The sequence below is a fragment of the Drosophila willistoni genome, chromosome 3R (assembly GCF_018902025.1).
Source record: "Drosophila willistoni isolate 14030-0811.24 chromosome 3R, UCI_dwil_1.1, whole genome shotgun sequence".
NCBI lineage: Eukaryota > Metazoa > Arthropoda > Insecta > Diptera > Drosophilidae > Drosophila > Drosophila willistoni.
This window is the reverse complement of record NC_061086.1, coordinates 29,653,819-29,672,148: the sequence shown is the minus strand read 5'-3', so window position 1 is coordinate 29,672,148 and position 18,330 is coordinate 29,653,819. Positions and strand designations below refer to the sequence as shown.

Below are 18,330 nucleotides of genomic sequence, written 5' to 3'. Positions count from 1 at the left end.
TTTAGCATTTCTCTTCGATATATGCATTATATATCACACTTACATTTTTTTGTCATATTGATTAAATACATCCAATCGATAAACAGAAAACATTTAATGCAAAGCCCATTAAACTCACTCCTCCAACTGAACAAAAAACGTAAGCAAAATTTATATTAAATGAAGAAAACAAAACACAACAAAAAAAAAGGAATATAAAATTAATATTTAAACCATTATGTTTGATTTTAAGTATATAGATGCAGAAGAAATATGGACAAATCGACTGTATCGATTGTCCCTAACTTTAGCCTACAAACTTAGTCCTAATACAAGTCGAAAATGAAAACGATTCAAGAATACTACAGAAACACATAACACATACACACACAACGTTTAGTTTAAGTTACAAATTAGAAGTTATAATACGAATGTCTAACTGCTAATGATTTTGATTCGATGTGTAACGAACTCGTAATTGAATCGCAGTATTCCCCACTCGCACATTTTGTTTTTTTTTTTTATATATCATTTTTGTTTAACATGTAAATATACTCTTGCAGAAAGGAAATATTTGAATTGTAAACTATAAATATATGTATAAATTATCTCCGGAGAGATTTGGTAACTTTTTTCGGTTTTTTTTTTGTGGAATAAAATTGTTTTCCTAGAAAAGAATCTGATTTGCAAGAGTATATAGTAAAAATATCTACGATTTACTCGTAGATAGCTTGACCATCTCTGGTTTCGTTTTTGTTTTTGAGTTCAATTTGGTTTTTGCAATCCATTCTCTTTATATTATATATACATATACATATATATCTAAGAAGCACCATCTGGTTTAGCTTTAAGCATCACTCTTAAAAATGCTTTTGTTCCCCTCCAACTCGCCCTTATCCCAAGTTTAGTTACGATATAAAATAATATAAAACATATATATGTATCTTGATACCTGCTTTATAATACTTTTGTGCTCATGTGTTCATGTCGTTTCTGCGCATTTCTCAAATAGAAAACAAAAGCAAAAACTTGTAACTAATTTTGCATTCAACCTTTTTTCATTAAGTCTCTTTCAACAAACAAAAGAGAGCGTCGTCAATAGGCATTAAAATTATGTAACGCTAGCCAATAAATTGTAGCTATAATATGAAATTTGTTTATAAGTAATATCAAACTATTAAAAAAAAAAAAAAATAAAACCACAAAAAAAAAAACAAGAAACAAAAAAACAATTTAAATTCTAAATGCGCCAAGTAAATGGATGTCGAGACAAAAGATATAAGTAAGAAAATTAAAAAAACAAAATAATAATAAATAAATAAATACAAAAATGGAAACATATTCGTAAACAGGCAAACCATTTGACACAAGGCAACTACATACATGCATATATTATTCTATATATATTTATATATATATATAAATATATTTATTAGTCTAACTTAAAAGCAGACAATTAACGGTAAAAAAAGAAAGAAAACAAATTTGAATAAAAACTGCATTACGTGATATGTCTTAAAACAAAAATGTATGCTTTTCCTTTTTGGTTTTGCCTTTCTGAATTCTAGTTTAACAATGTAAAACGATTCAGTTTTAACACGCCTTGTATCTTGACCAAATGCTGTATACAGGACTATCTCAATTTAATTATGATCCATTTAAATGAAATACCGTTAGATAGAGCATCCAAAAATGAATAATGAATCATGAAAAAACCAAGCAAAACTGAAGATCCTAAACTCTTATTTGTAAGTCCAAATAAAATAAGAGATAAATCAATGAATCTAATCAATTCGACGATTTCATGAAACTTGGAAAGTCTGGTGTATTCGAAATTAGCACATTGAATATTTAAGCACATACACACATCCATTTAATATAAACAACTATTCATAACTTTAATGAGTGTACATAGAAAGTATTCAAGAATTAATTAATATACAAACCATTTTTATTCGCAAAATAACATACATACAACATATATAATTATAAAGCAACAAAAACTAATAAATAAACTCACCATTTGTGTACATGTAAGTGACAAATGGCAAACAAAGAAAACTTAAAAATTTAAATTAAAAATAACTTAATGAGAAGAAAACAAACAAACAAACAAAAACCAATAATAACAATAACAATCTTAAAAATGGTATAGCGGTAATTTTGAACCATTTTTTGTAATATTAAAATTAAATGTGTATGTATATTGATAATAGAATTTTTGGAAACTAATGAACTCAATACGAGTATATATCATATGATATGAACATTAAACAAACCACCAACAGTGATATGAAATACAAAATAATCATAACAAAAGTTCATAATATTTAATAATTATATTTAAACAAAAAAAAAAAAGAAAACAACTAAAACTAAATCGATAAATGCACCAAGATCCATGATAGTCACACCGGATATACAACAAACTCGGAATCGCAGGATTCCGTTTTAAAAATGGCGTCACGAACATTACATTCAAAAGCGGGTTGGGTTAACGGTTTCTTTCCTATAGAAATAGTATTCAAGTTTTGTATGTATGTATATGTATGCATGAGATATAGTCATCGCCTTCATCGTCATATATGTATATACATAGATATTTCTAATGAGTCCGTTAAATGTGCCCGAAACCAATCCCGTTATAATATCCTATGTTCCAAATAACCGCTAAGACAAAAGCTAAAACAATGATAGGTACATGCATCAAATAATAAATTATAAATATGAAAAACATTTCAGAAAGTTGATTAGCAAGATTTCAACAAACAGCACTCACACAAACACAACCCCCTGATTGACAGATCAAACTGAATTCAAAAAATATATAAAGACCACACGTGATAAATTAAAAATTTTATGCAAAATTCATAATGGTGTAAATCCATAAGACGGGGCTAAAAAATTGAATTGAAACAAAATGCGAAAAGGGGTAAAAACAAAATGTTAGCCATATGTCGTAGCGTAACGCTAGCAAAAACAAAACAAACAAAAAATTAAGTAAAAACCAAAAAAAATGTATTTAATTGTATGTAATTAATTGTCAAAAAAAAAATGAAAACACGATAACGTACGCAGAAACAAAATAAAACCGTATGATTTTTAAAATTATTGAATGCATTTATATATATTTAAAATTTTAATATGTATCTGTCTTAATGGGGATGCAATTTAATAATTAATTTCAAAATTAAAAAAAAAACCGTTTTGCATATGGGAAATCTGTTTACTCAATTTTAGCTCTGTTAATATGAGCACTGTTAACTCAATTTAACCTCGCCGCTGTTAAGTGCTCTAAAAGTTGGTACCGCGACAACCCTGAAGGAATTAAAATAAATAAAATAAAATGGGAGCTAAACAATCACAGCCACGGTCTGTTTCTTTAGAAAATCCAACTCCTGCCGGTGTTATTGATATATCCGACGATGTAGTCAAGCGTCTGAAGCAGGGTATCACACAACAGGGTATGTGCAAAGCACAAAAAAAAAGATTTAAATATTCTTATGTTATGCAACAATTTGTATAAATAAGTTCAAATGTAAGCTTGACAGAATTAATAAAGTTCATCATTTATTCCAGCACGAGATAATGCAGTCGCTTCTGAAGAGACCAAACCAGTGGCCAAGCCCCAGCAGCCGGTAAAGAAAACTCCTGCAAAGACGGCGCCTGTCACGCCGGCTGCGGCTCCAAAAGTTGTCTATCAGACACCAACGCCTGTCTACGTTCCAGTTGGAGCAACAGCTGGTCACACAATCAGTGCCGCTGATGTGCAGCGTCAAATGAATCAGGAACTGCAGAAGAACGACGAAATCTGGCGCGGGCGCATGACACAGTTGGAGGAAAATTTGAAGAAAACCAATACCATTCTGGAAACCGAGTATGCCAATGCTGTGGAAGGTGTTCACAAGCGGTTTGTTAGCACAGCTGCCGCCCACAAGACACCTCCATGCCAGGATCTGAAAGCACAGCTCTTGGCCTGCTATCGTGCCCATCCTGGCGAGACATTGAAATGCATTGATGAAGTCGCCCAGTTTAGGCAATGTGTCGATTTGCATCGCATTAAGAAACTGGATGAGGAGCCACCAGTGCCTAAAGCAATCACTGACAGCAAAGCCACGGTGCGAACAGCCAAGGCTGGCTAAAAAACGAACGCATTAAATATAGATCTTTGTCTTGAGATCATATGTGTGAATGAATGATGATAGTAAATTAATAATATACGATAACACTTTAATTAAAATGTGTTGAAGTTTTGTTAATAGTTTTTTTTTTTCAATGATTATGATTGATATAGTTTTTTACACTATGTTTAATAGATTTTAAACGCAAGCCCGTTTCATCACTTTCTTCATTCTCCACTTCCAAATGAAACCAAAGGTTGGTAAGTAACAAAGGTTTTAGTGGATTTAGTGTGATTTATTTCATTATATACAATAACAAGTTATGCACTTATTTCAGCATCAAACAACAGGATTTGCTACAATAGAATAGCATTAAAAACTAATTCGTAACATTAGATAAGTTTAGAGCCCACATTTGCTTTCTCTATGTAGCCGGTGCAGCAACCAGGAGTGAGACTATGGCAGCTACCAAAAGGCTTACACTACCAGTTATCTTGTCGCCAGGCGAGGCTGCATAACCTCGACTACAGGATCCATCGAAATCTTTAGCGGGTCCAATGCATCCAGCATAGCTGACCACATAGGCCAAATAATTTTGCTCAAAGACACCGCGAACCAAATTGGAGCCTGGGCCATGAGCAAAGACAGCCACATCCTCGCCACCTGAAAGACAAATTTGAGGTTGTTAATATACAAAGAAACAGGGTTCTAGTAGTCCTTTAACACAAACCATGAGTCTCGTCTTTCAGGGCAAAAGCAGCCAAATTACGGTAGGTGGGAGAAGTTCTCTCCTCTTGGGTGAAAAGATTTAAGGGTTTCCAAACATTTGAGCTGTTGGCGGGACGCGTTTCATTGGCCAAATGTTCAAAGTAACCCGGTCCATTGGCATATGTAATCGTTTCATAAACCATTGGATCTTTGGCCTTATGCAAATTGGCCGAACCCAAGATATCGTTGCCTCTCAAGGGATAACCATTGAAGGTCACAGCATGGGAATGATCAGCTGTGACCAGTATAAGTGTTTCCTCGGGATTCGTATTATTGAGAGCTGCCTGAATGGCCAAATCGAATTCGTAGACTTCATGTAGAGCTGCTCGCGCATAGTTCATATGATGACCCTGATCAATGCGTCCACCCTCGACAAGGAGCACATAGCCCGACGATGTTTGTCCACGCTCAAGTACACCAATGGCCGCTTCAGTCATATCCTGCAGCGAGGGCTCACCAGCCTGACGTGCAATTGAGTATGTGATATGATTGTTTCTGAACAAGCCCATCAAGTGATCGACTTGCTTCACATCCACCTTCAGTAGCTCCTCGCGTGAGTGAACCAGCGCAGCTGGCACACTATCGTTGGCATGTTTTTGTAACCACTCTTTGGGCAAGTTTCGCTGATCGTTTCTAGCACAAATTGTCTCCGTAGGCCCTTCGAATTTCACTGTTTGAACCTCTTGTGGATTTAATGCTCCCATGGGTTTTCGTCCACCACCGAGTATGACATTGAACTTATTGCCAGGTGCATTCTCCACCAGCTGCCGTGCAATATCCACATGTATTCCCACCGATTGTGCTGGCACCTCCGTATCGCATTCCCAGTCCCGATCATATATATGCGCATAGGTTGAGGCAGGCGTGGCATGTGTAATTCTGGTAGTGGTAACAATTCCCGTTCGTTTACCCGCACGCTGGGCCCAATCCATAATGGATTCCACCCGACCCTGTTCAGCATTCAACTCCGAACGAGTAGAGTCCACGCCAATGGCTCCGTAGTCCGTTTTCACGCCCGTAAACATGGCCGTGGCAGTGCCCGCTGAATCTGGTACTTGTTTATCCACATTGTAGGTCTGTCAAGCAAAGTAAAACCAATTATTTTAAGGTACATATATGTATGTGGGTATATTCAATTATTCTTGATTGAAAGCTAATCTATTGAATTTTTTTTAGTTAAACAATAAAAATAATCCAAGCATATCCAAGTCAGAGCAATCATCGCTGTTTCTATATGCTCAATTATTAAAATTGTTTTTGAAATAATTATAATATGTAATACAAAAAACCAACAAAAAACTTCAAATATTTAACAACTTAATAGAAATTTAGACTTATTGTTTGGTCTTTGATTAAATAAAATAATTAAATTTTGGAGAGAGAGTTGAATTGTTATACAAACTAAGAAGACAACTCAAAGAGATTAACATCGACTATCAAGAGGATCATTTTCTTTATCTACTTGTGATTATTTATTATTGATAATTGTTTACCTTAGCCATTCCCGTATTCGGGAAATCATCAAAGATCAGTGTCTCCTCCTCGCCATTTCCATGCTTTAAGTATTGACCCTTGTAAATTCTTCCGGCACTTATTGTAGCTATGCCCATGCCATCTCCGACAAATACAATAATGTTCTTGGCCTTGTTAGCATAAGAGTATTCCTTGGCCTTCTTGGCATTATCAATGGTTTTTTTTAACTGCCGCATGCCTACATTGTGCCAGAACTTGGCATCTGGAAAAATTACAAGTGGAATTGTTGAAATAAGTTTAAATAATTGTCGTGGATGTCATTTTTTAATTGTTTCTAGTGAGACCCACTTAGCACTCGTTTGCAATTGCTAGTATTTCTGGTATAAGCTGCTAATAATTTAGATTTACCTATACAAGTGCATATAATGGATAAGTAAGGGTTTATACGTATATATAGACAGAGACTATGCCAATATCTGTTGCTTGGATTTGTACACATTCGAATTTATAGATTGTAAATCCCCTTGACAGGCCGAAAACATCATTTGCTTTTTTTTTTACTTAATTTATGCAGTAGATTCTATTTTCAGATGGAAAAAAACGGGGACTTTCCAAATAGATTTCAACAGTTTATTATTCTAGGGCCTAGAATGTAGGCGCTAAATCTAAACACTGCGCTTCGTTTGAATTTAAGATGTACATTTCATATTAATTTTTCTAAAAAACAAAAACTTTTCTCAGTAAATTGAAATATTTTATTTTAAAAATCAATAAGTAACTAAAGTTTTTTCATAACAACTCAAATAAATATACAAAGATTCACATGTGTCACTAATCTTATGACTCGCAGTGTAAACCGCTGAATTAGTTACTAGATGAGTTTTAAATCTAATTAAATTGCAAGTTATTCAAATACAATAATGACATTAACTGTTTCTGATGATTTAAGTAGGGCCGAAACTGAATATCAACTGTTTAATTATTGTAATCATTACATTTCCCTAACAATTACTATTCAAACGGCGTAGATAAATACGAGTAACAGAAAACAAAAAAAAATTGGCTTGCTTGACTAAAATTGTTCATTGCCAATTAGTTTGAGATTTGAGTGTGATTTTTGTGCCTTCAAATTTTATTTGAATATTTTACGGTGTCACAACACCTGAAAGAATCAATGAGAATTGTACATTTAGTTTAAATTTAATGTCTCTTTTTTAGTAACTGCATCATTAATCTAAAACGCTAATAATATGTGGAAAATTCTATTATTATTTTATTGTTTATAATTTTTTATTTGGTAAAAAAGTATCCAAAAACATCGAAAGCCTGCACTTTTTGTTAAACTGGGTAGGATATCTCTTGCAATTATCTTTTCTACTATACGTTTTTTTCAATAATTATAATTGTTGTACATAATGTCACTTTGAAAATACCCATAAAACCCATGTACTATCTAAAAAATGTATTTAGTTTAATCATTTGTCTTTCAAATAATTGGGTTATTTCAAGGACTGCTAAGAGTTAAACTTTTCCACGTAAAATAACATTACATTAAATATACATTTTAGATTTATGTACGTGATATTTAACTCAATGTAATTACGAGACTGACTTTAGTCAAAAGTTTCGTAGCATAAGTAGATTCCAACACATTTTTTTTTAAATATATTTCCTAGTTAATTTCAAATATGTTTTTAAGTGCTACTTAAGTACTTAAACTTATAGTTGAAATGTTTTCTAATGCCTTTAATAAACTATTTATTGCTGAAATATCAATTTAAGATCGTTTACTGCTGTTCAATCAAATTACAGGTGTTCCTCATAAAAAGAATTTTTAATACGTGCAAAACAAACAAAAAATATATATTTTAAATTCCGCAGTTAATTAATCACTAATAAAATCTTATGCAATTATTAAGACCTCTTTATTACATAATACTTGGTTATATTTAGTTAAGATTTTGAGTTTAGAAATTAAAAATCTATTATTAAAGTTACGCTTCATTGCTTAATTGCTTTGTAGTTGTAAAATAATCCAACGAGTCTAGTTATGGACTTACCTTCTACTACTATAACTTGTGGTGTCTCCGATGATTGCTCCAAATTGAATTGTGGTCCAATATCGCCGCCATCACTCAGAGTTTGAATTAAGGGCGGCGGCTGAAGAGTGGCCGCCGAGGTCAGATCAGGTGCCCTAAGAAGGCTTTGGCTAAACACCAATAATACAAATTGAATGCAAAACACTTTCATTTTGATTTTTTATGCGAAATACAGAACGTAAAAACTTTTTCGAATGCCTATTAAATATCACAGTAAAGCTTGAAGTATATTTGTGCTCGATTATATTAAGAAAAATCCATTCGGATTTAGGATCAACGGAACGGAGAGTGGTCACGTTTAGTGTTGATCTCAATTAGCGACTAACAAAAATATGACCTAAAGCGCTGTTATATGGGCAAAATACGAACCCGAATCGTCGCACTAACTAAGCTTTGCCAGCTCGGAGATATAAATCGTTGATAAAGTGGTTTAGGAGGGGGAGGCAAATAACATCGGCCGACCTGTCGCTGTTCGGCATAAGCGCAGTTTATTTTTGTACTTGCAAAACGTTTAATTGCAACTCATTCAAGATAAATCCATAAAAATACAGCGGAAAAACAAAATGTGAGGCACTAAAACGTGCAATCTAGAACTAAGGGCCCACAATACGTAGGCCAGACCATAAAGAAATGTTCGTTCGTTTCTTTAACTGCTCACTTATGATTATTTACTCTTGTACGAGAGTATCTTTAAGATACATACTATGTATGTATGTATGTGCTCGTAATCGTGCACGGTTGTCGGACACATGTGTCGATACGCTGATTTACAGTAGAAAAATTCACGTGAAGTGACTGCCGTTGGGTGGCTGTTGCTCGTCTGATCGTCTCTAATCGTCATTTGTTGTCTGATTTTGCATTATCTAGTTGCGTGGTGCAGATGAATTTATTATTAGGCTATACCGTAGTTTATTCAGTGGAAGTTTGAAATTGATAAACGCCCACCGGGCCCACTGGGCGTATGCGTGTTAGCCAAAATATGCAAACATTAGAGCCAAAAGACAAGAAAAAAAGAGTTTATCATCTGGCGTTGTCTGAAGATCAAATAAAGTTCAAAAATGTTAAATATACACGCATAGTTATTAGTCAATGTCAAGTGTCACATAAATTCCAACCAAGATACATACATAGATATTCATTACATGGCTGCTATTCATCCAAAAATAAGTGATCCAATGAAAAGAAACTCATCACATTTGTTCTCGCTATTGTTAGGCTGATCTTGAGATCTGTAGACTACAAATAGTTCTAAGCTATATAGAAAAAAGTGGGTAAACATACTATGTCTGTGGCTTATTTTTGAAAATACGTTACATTCAAATTGTTATTACTATGCATTTTCACTGATTCATGTAAAGTTTTTATGCTGATATTTTAATTACTTTTCACTACAAAGAATTTTCTAGGGATTTATATATGAAAAAGGATGCAAATAAATTCAAACAACTTAAAGCCATAATTTATGGGTTCAGTTTCAGTTGATTGACTGATAGTTAGTCAGACATAATGTACTTAAATCATATATGTATATAATTAATCGCTCTCTGCTCTCAGTTTATGTTCTTGGTGTGATCTTTTGGCACCCCATTTATGTATTTGCATTGAATGTTGTGTTATTTATTTATCTGACTCGCTGTCTGTGTGCATTATTTCTTAATGGCCTTATAAAAAGCTTTTCCCAAAGATAAGCCAGTAAGAGAAATGTCTTGAATTCTATTAAAATGACATTAAGTAATGATTACTTTATGTTGTTGACTTTTTAATAATTACAGCAGTGTTTGGCTTTGTTTTTTTTTTTTTTTGCCCTTGCCAAAAGGTTCCATTCTGTGACGTTTGTTTATTTGTGACGCAAAGTAGTAGGAAATCAGTTTCTTTCCTGTATTTTGTTGCTAAGTAAGATAATTGCCAAGATGTCTTGATATGTAAACTCGTATTTAAAGGACAAGGGATTAGCTTTATTGCAGGATTAGCAAATGCTATCGGCGAGGTAAGTAAATCGACAAAAATTTAAATTTCGGGAAACTCTAACTTTGCCAGACGATAGCTGATCTTCGTAGGTCATGTCTCTATTTAAAGCTTAAAAGTTTTAAATTAAAAATGAAGACTAACAATAATTATAAAGGCTGTTTTTCAAGCAAGACAAAAAATATCAAAGAACATTAGGACTTTTTGAAATCGGTTAAATTGGTCGTCGACAGTCTAAAAAAGCAATCAAAATTTCATTTTCAAAACATTATAAAGATTTACTATCTTAACTTTCACATTAGAATTTTCTGATTTGCATTAAAACTCCGCAACCTTATTACTAAATTGTATTTAGTATAACTTCTCGTAATAATAAACTTCAATAACATCCACTGTGCAATACATACATAGATCTTAAGATGAAGATAAGCGTTCTCTCACGCGATAGGAATCAAAGAAAGGAACACTCTGTAAGTAACGATTGATCTGAACGGACGTGTTTTACTTGCTTCTTTGTAAAGTATTTTGATTAAATAGCAAAAAGTTCATCATAACGTTCGTTTCTTACAAACTTTTGGGAGGTATTTTAGGAATTCCTACACAGTCCACTAAATAGTTTTGAGAATCATATTGAAAGAATTCTGTATTCTTATTCTTATTCAAGTTAGACCAACCTTTAAATTATCATTTTGATAGGTTGATTTTTGTTAAATGACTTAACATAAAAACTGTTGCAAGGGTATAGAAACACCGGCAATGACCGACCTTAAACTCGAACTATATACTTGATCTGTAACGCTTGATTGAAGTTTCACCACACAAGATTTTAGTTGACATTGGATCTCTCTCCTCTATCTTGACCCTCTGTCCCCGCTTCACATCATCATTTGGTTCATTTAATTGCAGGTGGAAAATTTGTTGCAAACAATTTTAGAATAATATTTGATTTGGTTTGCTATTTACTGCCATTTTTATTTGATTTTTTTTTTGTGTTTTGTTTTATTGAAAAATTTGCTTATGTCACGTATATATGTATATATATTTTTGCTAAAAGAGGATATTCCCTGCAATTACAATTATAGTAGAGTATAGTATGTAAGTACAATACGCGTAACGTGTGACAACAAATAGAAAATTTTGCTCAATTGCTTTTGTTCTCTACAACCGAATCGTATATAAAATTTTAACTAAATCAAATGTATCTAGTGTATATAATTAAAAGAAAACACTATATATTTTTGTTTAACAAAAATGTCTAGCTAAGAGAACTTTTTGCTCATATAACCGGATCGCACATTGCTGGTTGTTGCCGATTTGACAGTTGTCCTGGTGCTGCTGCTGCTGCTGCTCGACTTGGTGACTTTTGTGGTTGTTTCATCTTTGCTGCTTGTTTCGGTATTGTTATTATTATTATTGTTGTTGTTGTTTTTGATAGACGTATTATTGTTGCTCGAACTGCTGCTGATTGTTGTAATGCTATTGCTGCTGGCACTCATCGTGAGCGGTCGTCGTGGTGGCATTCGTTCATTGACTGCATCCAATCCCTTGGCCTCAGCAAAGGAGTGAATGTGAGAGGCTGCGGTTAGACCTTGCAGAGCTTTTGAGTAAACAATCAACTAGTTAGTAATACATGATTAGCAAACACATTGTATTACCCTCCTTGAGCGAATCTCGTCCACCAGATAAGGCACCCACTGGCAAGGCTCCCGTTGGCGTTAAACCCTTCAGCTTAATAATGCTCTCCGATTCTTCTCTGAAAATTGTACAATATAAAAGAGAATTTTAAAAATCTTAAAAAATGATATCCTAAAAGAATGTATCTATATCAAAACAAATGGCCTAATTCAGAATTTGCAACTCAACTTCTTTTACAATGATTTCTTTCATTACGCATACGCCATGTTGGCTTTTGGATAAAATAACTGAATTAGCTCAACTAACAAAGATAAAAATAAAGTATTAACCAATTTCTATTGGTAGGTAATGTAATCAAGAAATCTAATTGAAAATATCCTGAAAATAATTATAGAATTCAATAGATGAAAATTAACAAAAATAAAGTTAAATTATTCAAAATTATTGATCATTAGAGGAATCCAAAACATCTAACATCAATTTCTCCTGTAAAGAGTCTTAATACTACGTATAAGTCGTGATGACTATTTGAAAATTCCTTGATACAATTCTAATAAGTTCAAGATGATACTAATTAAATAAAATAATAATTTACTTTAAAAATTTTATTTCAAGGAATTTTCAAATGGCCAACTACGTCGTGATACTTAATAATTTATGAGATAAAACTAAAAGTAGCCTTATTTAAATAGGATATAAAACTGTATTATTACTGTAGCTAAATTCTGTTAAACATTTAACCGATAATTAATATTTTAAAGTCACATCTGTGCTGGCTGTCAAAATAATTAATGATTTTACTAATTATTCAACAAATTGATTTCAGAAAGTTAAGTGTTGACAACTTCTTTGTTTATGTTTTCACAATTGCTTTAAACTTATTACTAATTCTATTGAGTTTGTAAAAAATTACTTAATATTTTGTGTCGTTTTTTGTTGTTGCTCTAATGCATGCAAATTGAAATATATTTCAACCAAAAGTAATTACCTCAGTATCGAAAAGACACGCGACATTTTACCAATGGCACGTATTTTGTTTCGTATAATTTCCTTACGAAGTGCCGACATGGAAGCTGAGAATTTAATATACAAATTTAAATTGGTTAAGTTTCAAGTAGTTAAGAGCAGTAGGGTATAATAAAAACCACAACAGCAGTAGCAGCAGCAAAGGCAGCATCTTTCACGAAACAACAACAACAATTGTGTAGTGTGTATTTGCCTTAAAAGCTCACGAGAATCAATCGATCATTGCACAGTGGGTCAAAAATTATGTTGAAAACTTTATAAATATTATCCTGATGATCTAATAAGAGCTTAAAGTAAGAACTCTTATCTATTTATATACGGAACAAGTATAAGAAATAAGAAACTTCTTTAAAGTTCAACTTTATGGTTATTAAAACTTCTATTTTACTATTAAAAAATACATTTTTGTTACTTTGCTTATCGTTATCAATGTTCTTTCTTTGTACCAGTAACAAAACAAAGAAATCTAAACTTAATTTCTTCTATTTATAAGAAGGCCCATTGGACGTTAAGCTGAATTTTGATCATGTCAAATAGTAATAATATTGGATTGCTTAAAGAAAAAGGAATAAAATGAGCAAGCTCAGCTCCCCTCGATTGAATATAGAGAACAACTATACCAAAATAGTATAAAATACGATAAAAAAATATTTAATAACTTTTGCAAACTATAGCGTACAAACTGTGACCCAGTGTGCAAAATTCTCAAAGCTCTGAATAAGCTTTTTAGCAGATCTTGTAGCTTAACATGGATCTTACCTGGCTTACTGGGCGTATTACTGTTATTATTGTTATTGTTCACGTTCGCCGGCACAAGAATAATTTTCTTACGCAGTTCTTTTGTACATTGTAGTTTATATATTTTGAGTGTTGTTTTGATTTGTTGGGGAAATATTGTAAGTGGGTTTTCGTATTATTATTTTTTTTTTGGAAAATATAGTTATAACAGATAGATTTTAATAAATGTATATATAATTAGTTTGTAAATTGTAAGGTGTGTTTGAAATTGCCCCCAGAGGAGGCAACCAACAAGCAATACACAACATCGATGGCAGTTCTTCTTAGTGACTGATCTATTGTAGTTAAAAAACTTACCTTCCTGCAGCTCATCATCGGGTCCGGCCACCAGTTCATCATCAGAACAAATATTAAGTACATTAACTAACATCTCAGTGACCTTGAAGTAAAAGTAATGATAAAAGTTAGTAAATCTCGTAGAGAATTACATCTTGAGATGTGAAAATATTTAGATTTAATTGTAAGATTGATATCTTTCTAGCTATGACTTTTAAGTAAATTAGGGCGTTTACACTATGTTGCGTTTCTTAACGAGTTTGTCATCGAACGTTAATGTAAGTAATGGGTGTTTACACCACAAATTCCCCAAATGCAAACGCAGACTAAGTGTAAACAGACTATTAGTTTACTATCAATCATTGAAAGATTCAAAAATAGGCAAGTTGAAACAATTAAACAAAGAAATGAAATCCGAATACTTTTCATATAAGTTTACTCTACTTATCATCTATTCTAATTGCTAAAACATCTTAAACGATTAGGCCTATACCTGACTTAACTTAATTCTATAAAGCTTTAGTTTTATATAGTTTTATGGATATTGATTAGATTACCTTTTCACCAACAAATGGTAGGGACCATGTAAAGACATCCATGAAATTGGGTAGCCAATATGGATGGGGCGAACAATTGAATTGTCGGATGTTCATCACGTTGTTCTCATATTTGAGCACAGCTGCCTTTTATCAAATGTTTTCGGGGAAGGTTGACAAATGCATCACAGGAGAGAAATATTACAACATATTTGTTTTTGTTTTTTTTTTGGTTTTTGAAACGAGAAAAAGAGGAAAAATGAAAATTGTACGAACACAGGGCGAATAATAATACTCGAACCAGCTCGCAATGCCGTCAAGAGAATTCATTATTTAAAAATAGCAACAAATTGGTAAATAAACAAATAAACTACAACCGAAAGTTGGGAGGGGGGCTCATATCATACCTTGTTGTTGTAAACATCCAAATAATTTGGCGCCGAAAATATGGTGATCAATGAGGGAAAGCCAGTTACCTGATTCTTACGATACATGCGGTAACTGCATTACATAACATTTACAAATATTAAAAGGACTTTCTATTGTTTTTTGAAGTGAACTCACCCGGCATCTTGAGCCTCATGTGCCCTAACAATTGATAGTAAATTGTTTTTCTGCAAGAATTCACAGCAAGCCGAATAGCTAAAGAAATACGAACATCCTCTGACCGAATTGTGAGAGAAAAATTCATTTGTTTTCTCATTGCCAAAATCCTCCAATGGATCGGACCACAAGAGATCGCACATGGGTCCATAGGCAGGCGGTTCCCTGAAACGATTTAACTGCACACACACACACACACAGTTCATTATTATTATTATTATTATGTGATTGTTGTAAACATTTCAGCACTAATTTATTACCGTCTTAATGTCGTCAAGTGTGAAAATCTCTGGCGACAGTCCACCATGTATGCACAAAAATTGCTGATTAAGCAAGGCGGCCAATGGCAGGCAATCGAAAGCTTCCATGCAGGCATCATAAATTTGCTCTGAATACTTGATGACGCCTATAAAAACCAAGAAGAAAAACAGTGTGAGAGAGAGAGAGAGAGAGGGGAGGGGGATAATAAAACTCGCATAAAAGGAAAACCATTGCAACCACTTACACTCCTGTTTGAAAGTAAAGTATTCCGTCAAATGGCGACACTCGTGATTACCACGGAGCAGCAACAATGTTTCAGGATAAGTAATCTTCAGGGACCACAAATACAAGACGCACTGGCAAGTAGATGAAACGCATATTGAAGTTGATATTTATGGAATGATGGACTAGGAATACCTCTATGCTGAAATAACCCCTGTCCACATAGTCACCGAGAAAGAGATAACGCGTTGTGGCTGGCGGTCCGCCGACTTCGAATAGTTTGACTAGATCAAAGAACTGTCCATGTATATCACCACACACAGTGATGGGAGCCTCCACATCGATCATATTCTTCTCCTCACGCAGCAGAGCGGCACCCTCATCGATAATTCGCAGGGCCACATTCTCCTCGATGCGACCCTCGAGCAGAAAGTGCTGACGTAGTGCATCAAAGTTTGGCTTGCCAGTTTTGGGATCATCGTAGACCTCAGACATGGTCAGCTTGTGTGTGGGCGGTAGTGGAACATCTGCATATAAGAGAAACACACACAAAAAAAAAAAAGAAAAGAAACCAGGCGGTTTCATAGTTTTATAATCTACTATGTAAGTAGGTTAACGAGCTGCTGCAACTTATCGCCAATATTTGGTTTGGCTTTGCAGCCAGAAATAACCAAAATAATGCACATAGACGCAAGATGCAGGAAGGCCCACAACACACACACGCACACTCACACACACACACACACATACACTCTCGATGGGTGGGTATATGATATATACCTATGTGAATTGTATTTGTACATTTCGAAAGCTAATTACAAAAAGAATTTGAATAAGTGAATATAAAAGTCAAAATATATGATTGGCATACACAAAACAACAAGAACAACTACAAAATAATTGCAATAATGTTTCGAATTGTCAAAAATTTAGACAATATTTCTTGATCTTTAAATAATATGCCAATAGTGTCTAACAGAAATATTGAATAATATAAACATATATTTTGAATTTTTATTAGATATTGTCGACATTTCCCTCTCATTAGTGTAGGAAACTATAAAAGCATATTATGTATAACACATGGAACTCTGAAATTGGCATTGACAAAACGACTATATCAGTTTTAGTCGTTAAAATCTTATTTCAAAAATACTTTTGTTGTCTCTATTAAACAAGACATTGACATTCCTGTTGAGACATTAAAACTCTCTCTCTCTCTCTCTCTTGACAAATATGTTGATTAATTTGTCCTAAGTCTAAGCTAATGTCTTCTCTTGCATAGATCTTTAAGGGATATGCAAAAGGATATAGGAGGTTATTCAAAAACCTTTTCAAATTGTAGACAAAACCTCAACAGAATTCTTCTTAGTTAGGATATAGAAGGTTATTCAAAAACCTTTCCAAAATGTAGACAAAACCTCAAGAGAATTCTACTTAGTTATCAATTTGCTTCTTGATAACAAGATTTGAAATGAATGTTTTGATAACAATTGTGTTTTTAAGCTTATCTGAATCCTTTTGAAAGGGATTGCCATTGAATATTTTTGCTGCAATCAATTAACACACATTGAAATCAACTTAAGTTTAATTATTTTATTTCATTTACCATCGACCATTCGTTCCCTGGTTCTGGTATATAGCATTTTCTGTTTGCTGCCATTTCCAGGATTTGCAGGATTTGCCTTCGTTTTGGGCGATGCCTTTGACGATGTTGATGACGAGGATGAGGATGAAGCTGTCGAGGATTTTGTTGATTTGTCAGAACTGCCACTTTTGGATAGCGACGATTTTCTCGTGACTGAACTTCGCGTGGATGTGGACATGTTTATCAGCTATATATATATATATACAGGAGATATAAACTTGTATATATATTTTTTAATTTTGTTGTTTCTGCTTGAGTTTCTTTTTCTTTAATTTTCTTTATGGGATATTTTATTGGCTGGCCGCGATCTTTTGTTAAAGAAAAATCACAATTTAATTTGTTTTTCACTTTAGTTATTATGATTTTTTTCTTCGCGTTTCCCGTATTTCTTTTGAATATTTAGTAAAAAGTATTTTTTTTTTGAGTCTAGATAGATATATTGTATTTAGATATATGTATGTATATAGATATACATATGCATATAGGCCATAAATAAAATTTGTTGTTAAATTATATTTTTAGCCAGGCAATGCCAATATATAGAGACAATTTTGTTGTTGTTGCTGCTGTTGTTGTTGTCTTTTTTTTTTATTTTTTTTACTAAATATTTCTAGATCCACCAAAAACACACACAAAATTAATGTAGAACAATTAATATATCAGCATTTTTGCAAGTATTTTGTGAGAAAATATATTAACTTTTCATGTAGTCATCCACATCATTTCATTTTCATTGTTTCTTGGCACTGATTTGGGGCATGACTTTGTTTGACACCTTTTGGTTAATTGGCCACTAATACAAAAGAGTTTTTGTCTAGCATACACACACACACACACACACATACATATATGTATATGTATGTAAATGGATGGATATCGGTCACAAAATGCAGCCAAAGAAGAAAATTGTCTTAATTCCT

At 33.1% G+C, this 18,330-nt stretch overlaps 3 protein-coding genes across 5 annotated transcripts; 1 reads left to right on the top strand and 2 right to left on the bottom strand.

Moving 5' to 3' along the window:
* The first annotated feature begins 3,289 nt into the window (after positions 1-3,289).
* Positions 3,290-4,238, top strand: LOC6649876 (MICOS complex subunit MIC19). The gene is made up of 2 exons (XM_002071952.4): positions 3,290-3,443; positions 3,559-4,238. Exons 1-2 carry the CDS (start codon positions 3,326-3,328, stop codon positions 4,119-4,121), a joined length of 681 nt encoding a protein of 226 aa, XP_002071988.1. The 5' UTR covers positions 3,290-3,325; the 3' UTR covers positions 4,122-4,238.
* A 136-nt stretch (positions 4,239-4,374) lies between these two features.
* LOC6649891 (alkaline phosphatase 4) lies at positions 4,375-8,738 on the bottom strand. Its single transcript, XM_002071951.4, has 4 exons — positions 8,402-8,738; positions 6,362-6,603; positions 4,831-5,944; positions 4,375-4,763 (listed from the first exon to the last, which is right to left on the bottom strand). Exons 1-4 carry the CDS (start codon positions 8,589-8,591, stop codon positions 4,525-4,527), a joined length of 1,785 nt encoding a protein of 594 aa, XP_002071987.1. The 5' UTR covers positions 8,592-8,738; the 3' UTR covers positions 4,375-4,524.
* A 2,689-nt stretch (positions 8,739-11,427) lies between these two features.
* On the bottom strand, positions 11,428-17,620 carry LOC6649890 (serine/threonine-protein phosphatase 2B catalytic subunit 1). Of its 3 annotated transcripts, XM_002071950.4 has the most exons (12): positions 17,372-17,619; positions 15,958-16,289; positions 15,785-15,896; positions 15,540-15,685; positions 15,241-15,458; positions 15,084-15,177; positions 14,698-14,823; positions 14,162-14,243; positions 13,826-13,903; positions 13,029-13,113; positions 12,061-12,158; positions 11,428-12,002 (listed from the first exon to the last, which is right to left on the bottom strand). In XM_002071950.4, the coding sequence occupies exons 1-12, from the start codon at positions 17,586-17,588 to the stop codon at positions 11,665-11,667; spliced, it is 1,926 nt and encodes a 641-aa protein (XP_002071986.3). In that variant the 5' UTR covers positions 17,589-17,619; the 3' UTR covers positions 11,428-11,664. The 3 variants fall into 3 exon arrangements, with proteins under 3 accessions (XP_002071986.3, XP_023035390.1, XP_023035391.1); XM_023179622.2 differs by lacking the exon at positions 13,826-13,903; XM_023179623.2 differs by lacking the exons at positions 11,428-12,002; positions 12,061-12,158; positions 13,029-13,113; positions 13,826-13,903; positions 14,162-14,243 and having other exon boundaries at positions 14,726-14,819; positions 17,372-17,620.
* Positions 17,621-18,330: the final 710 nt, after the last annotated feature.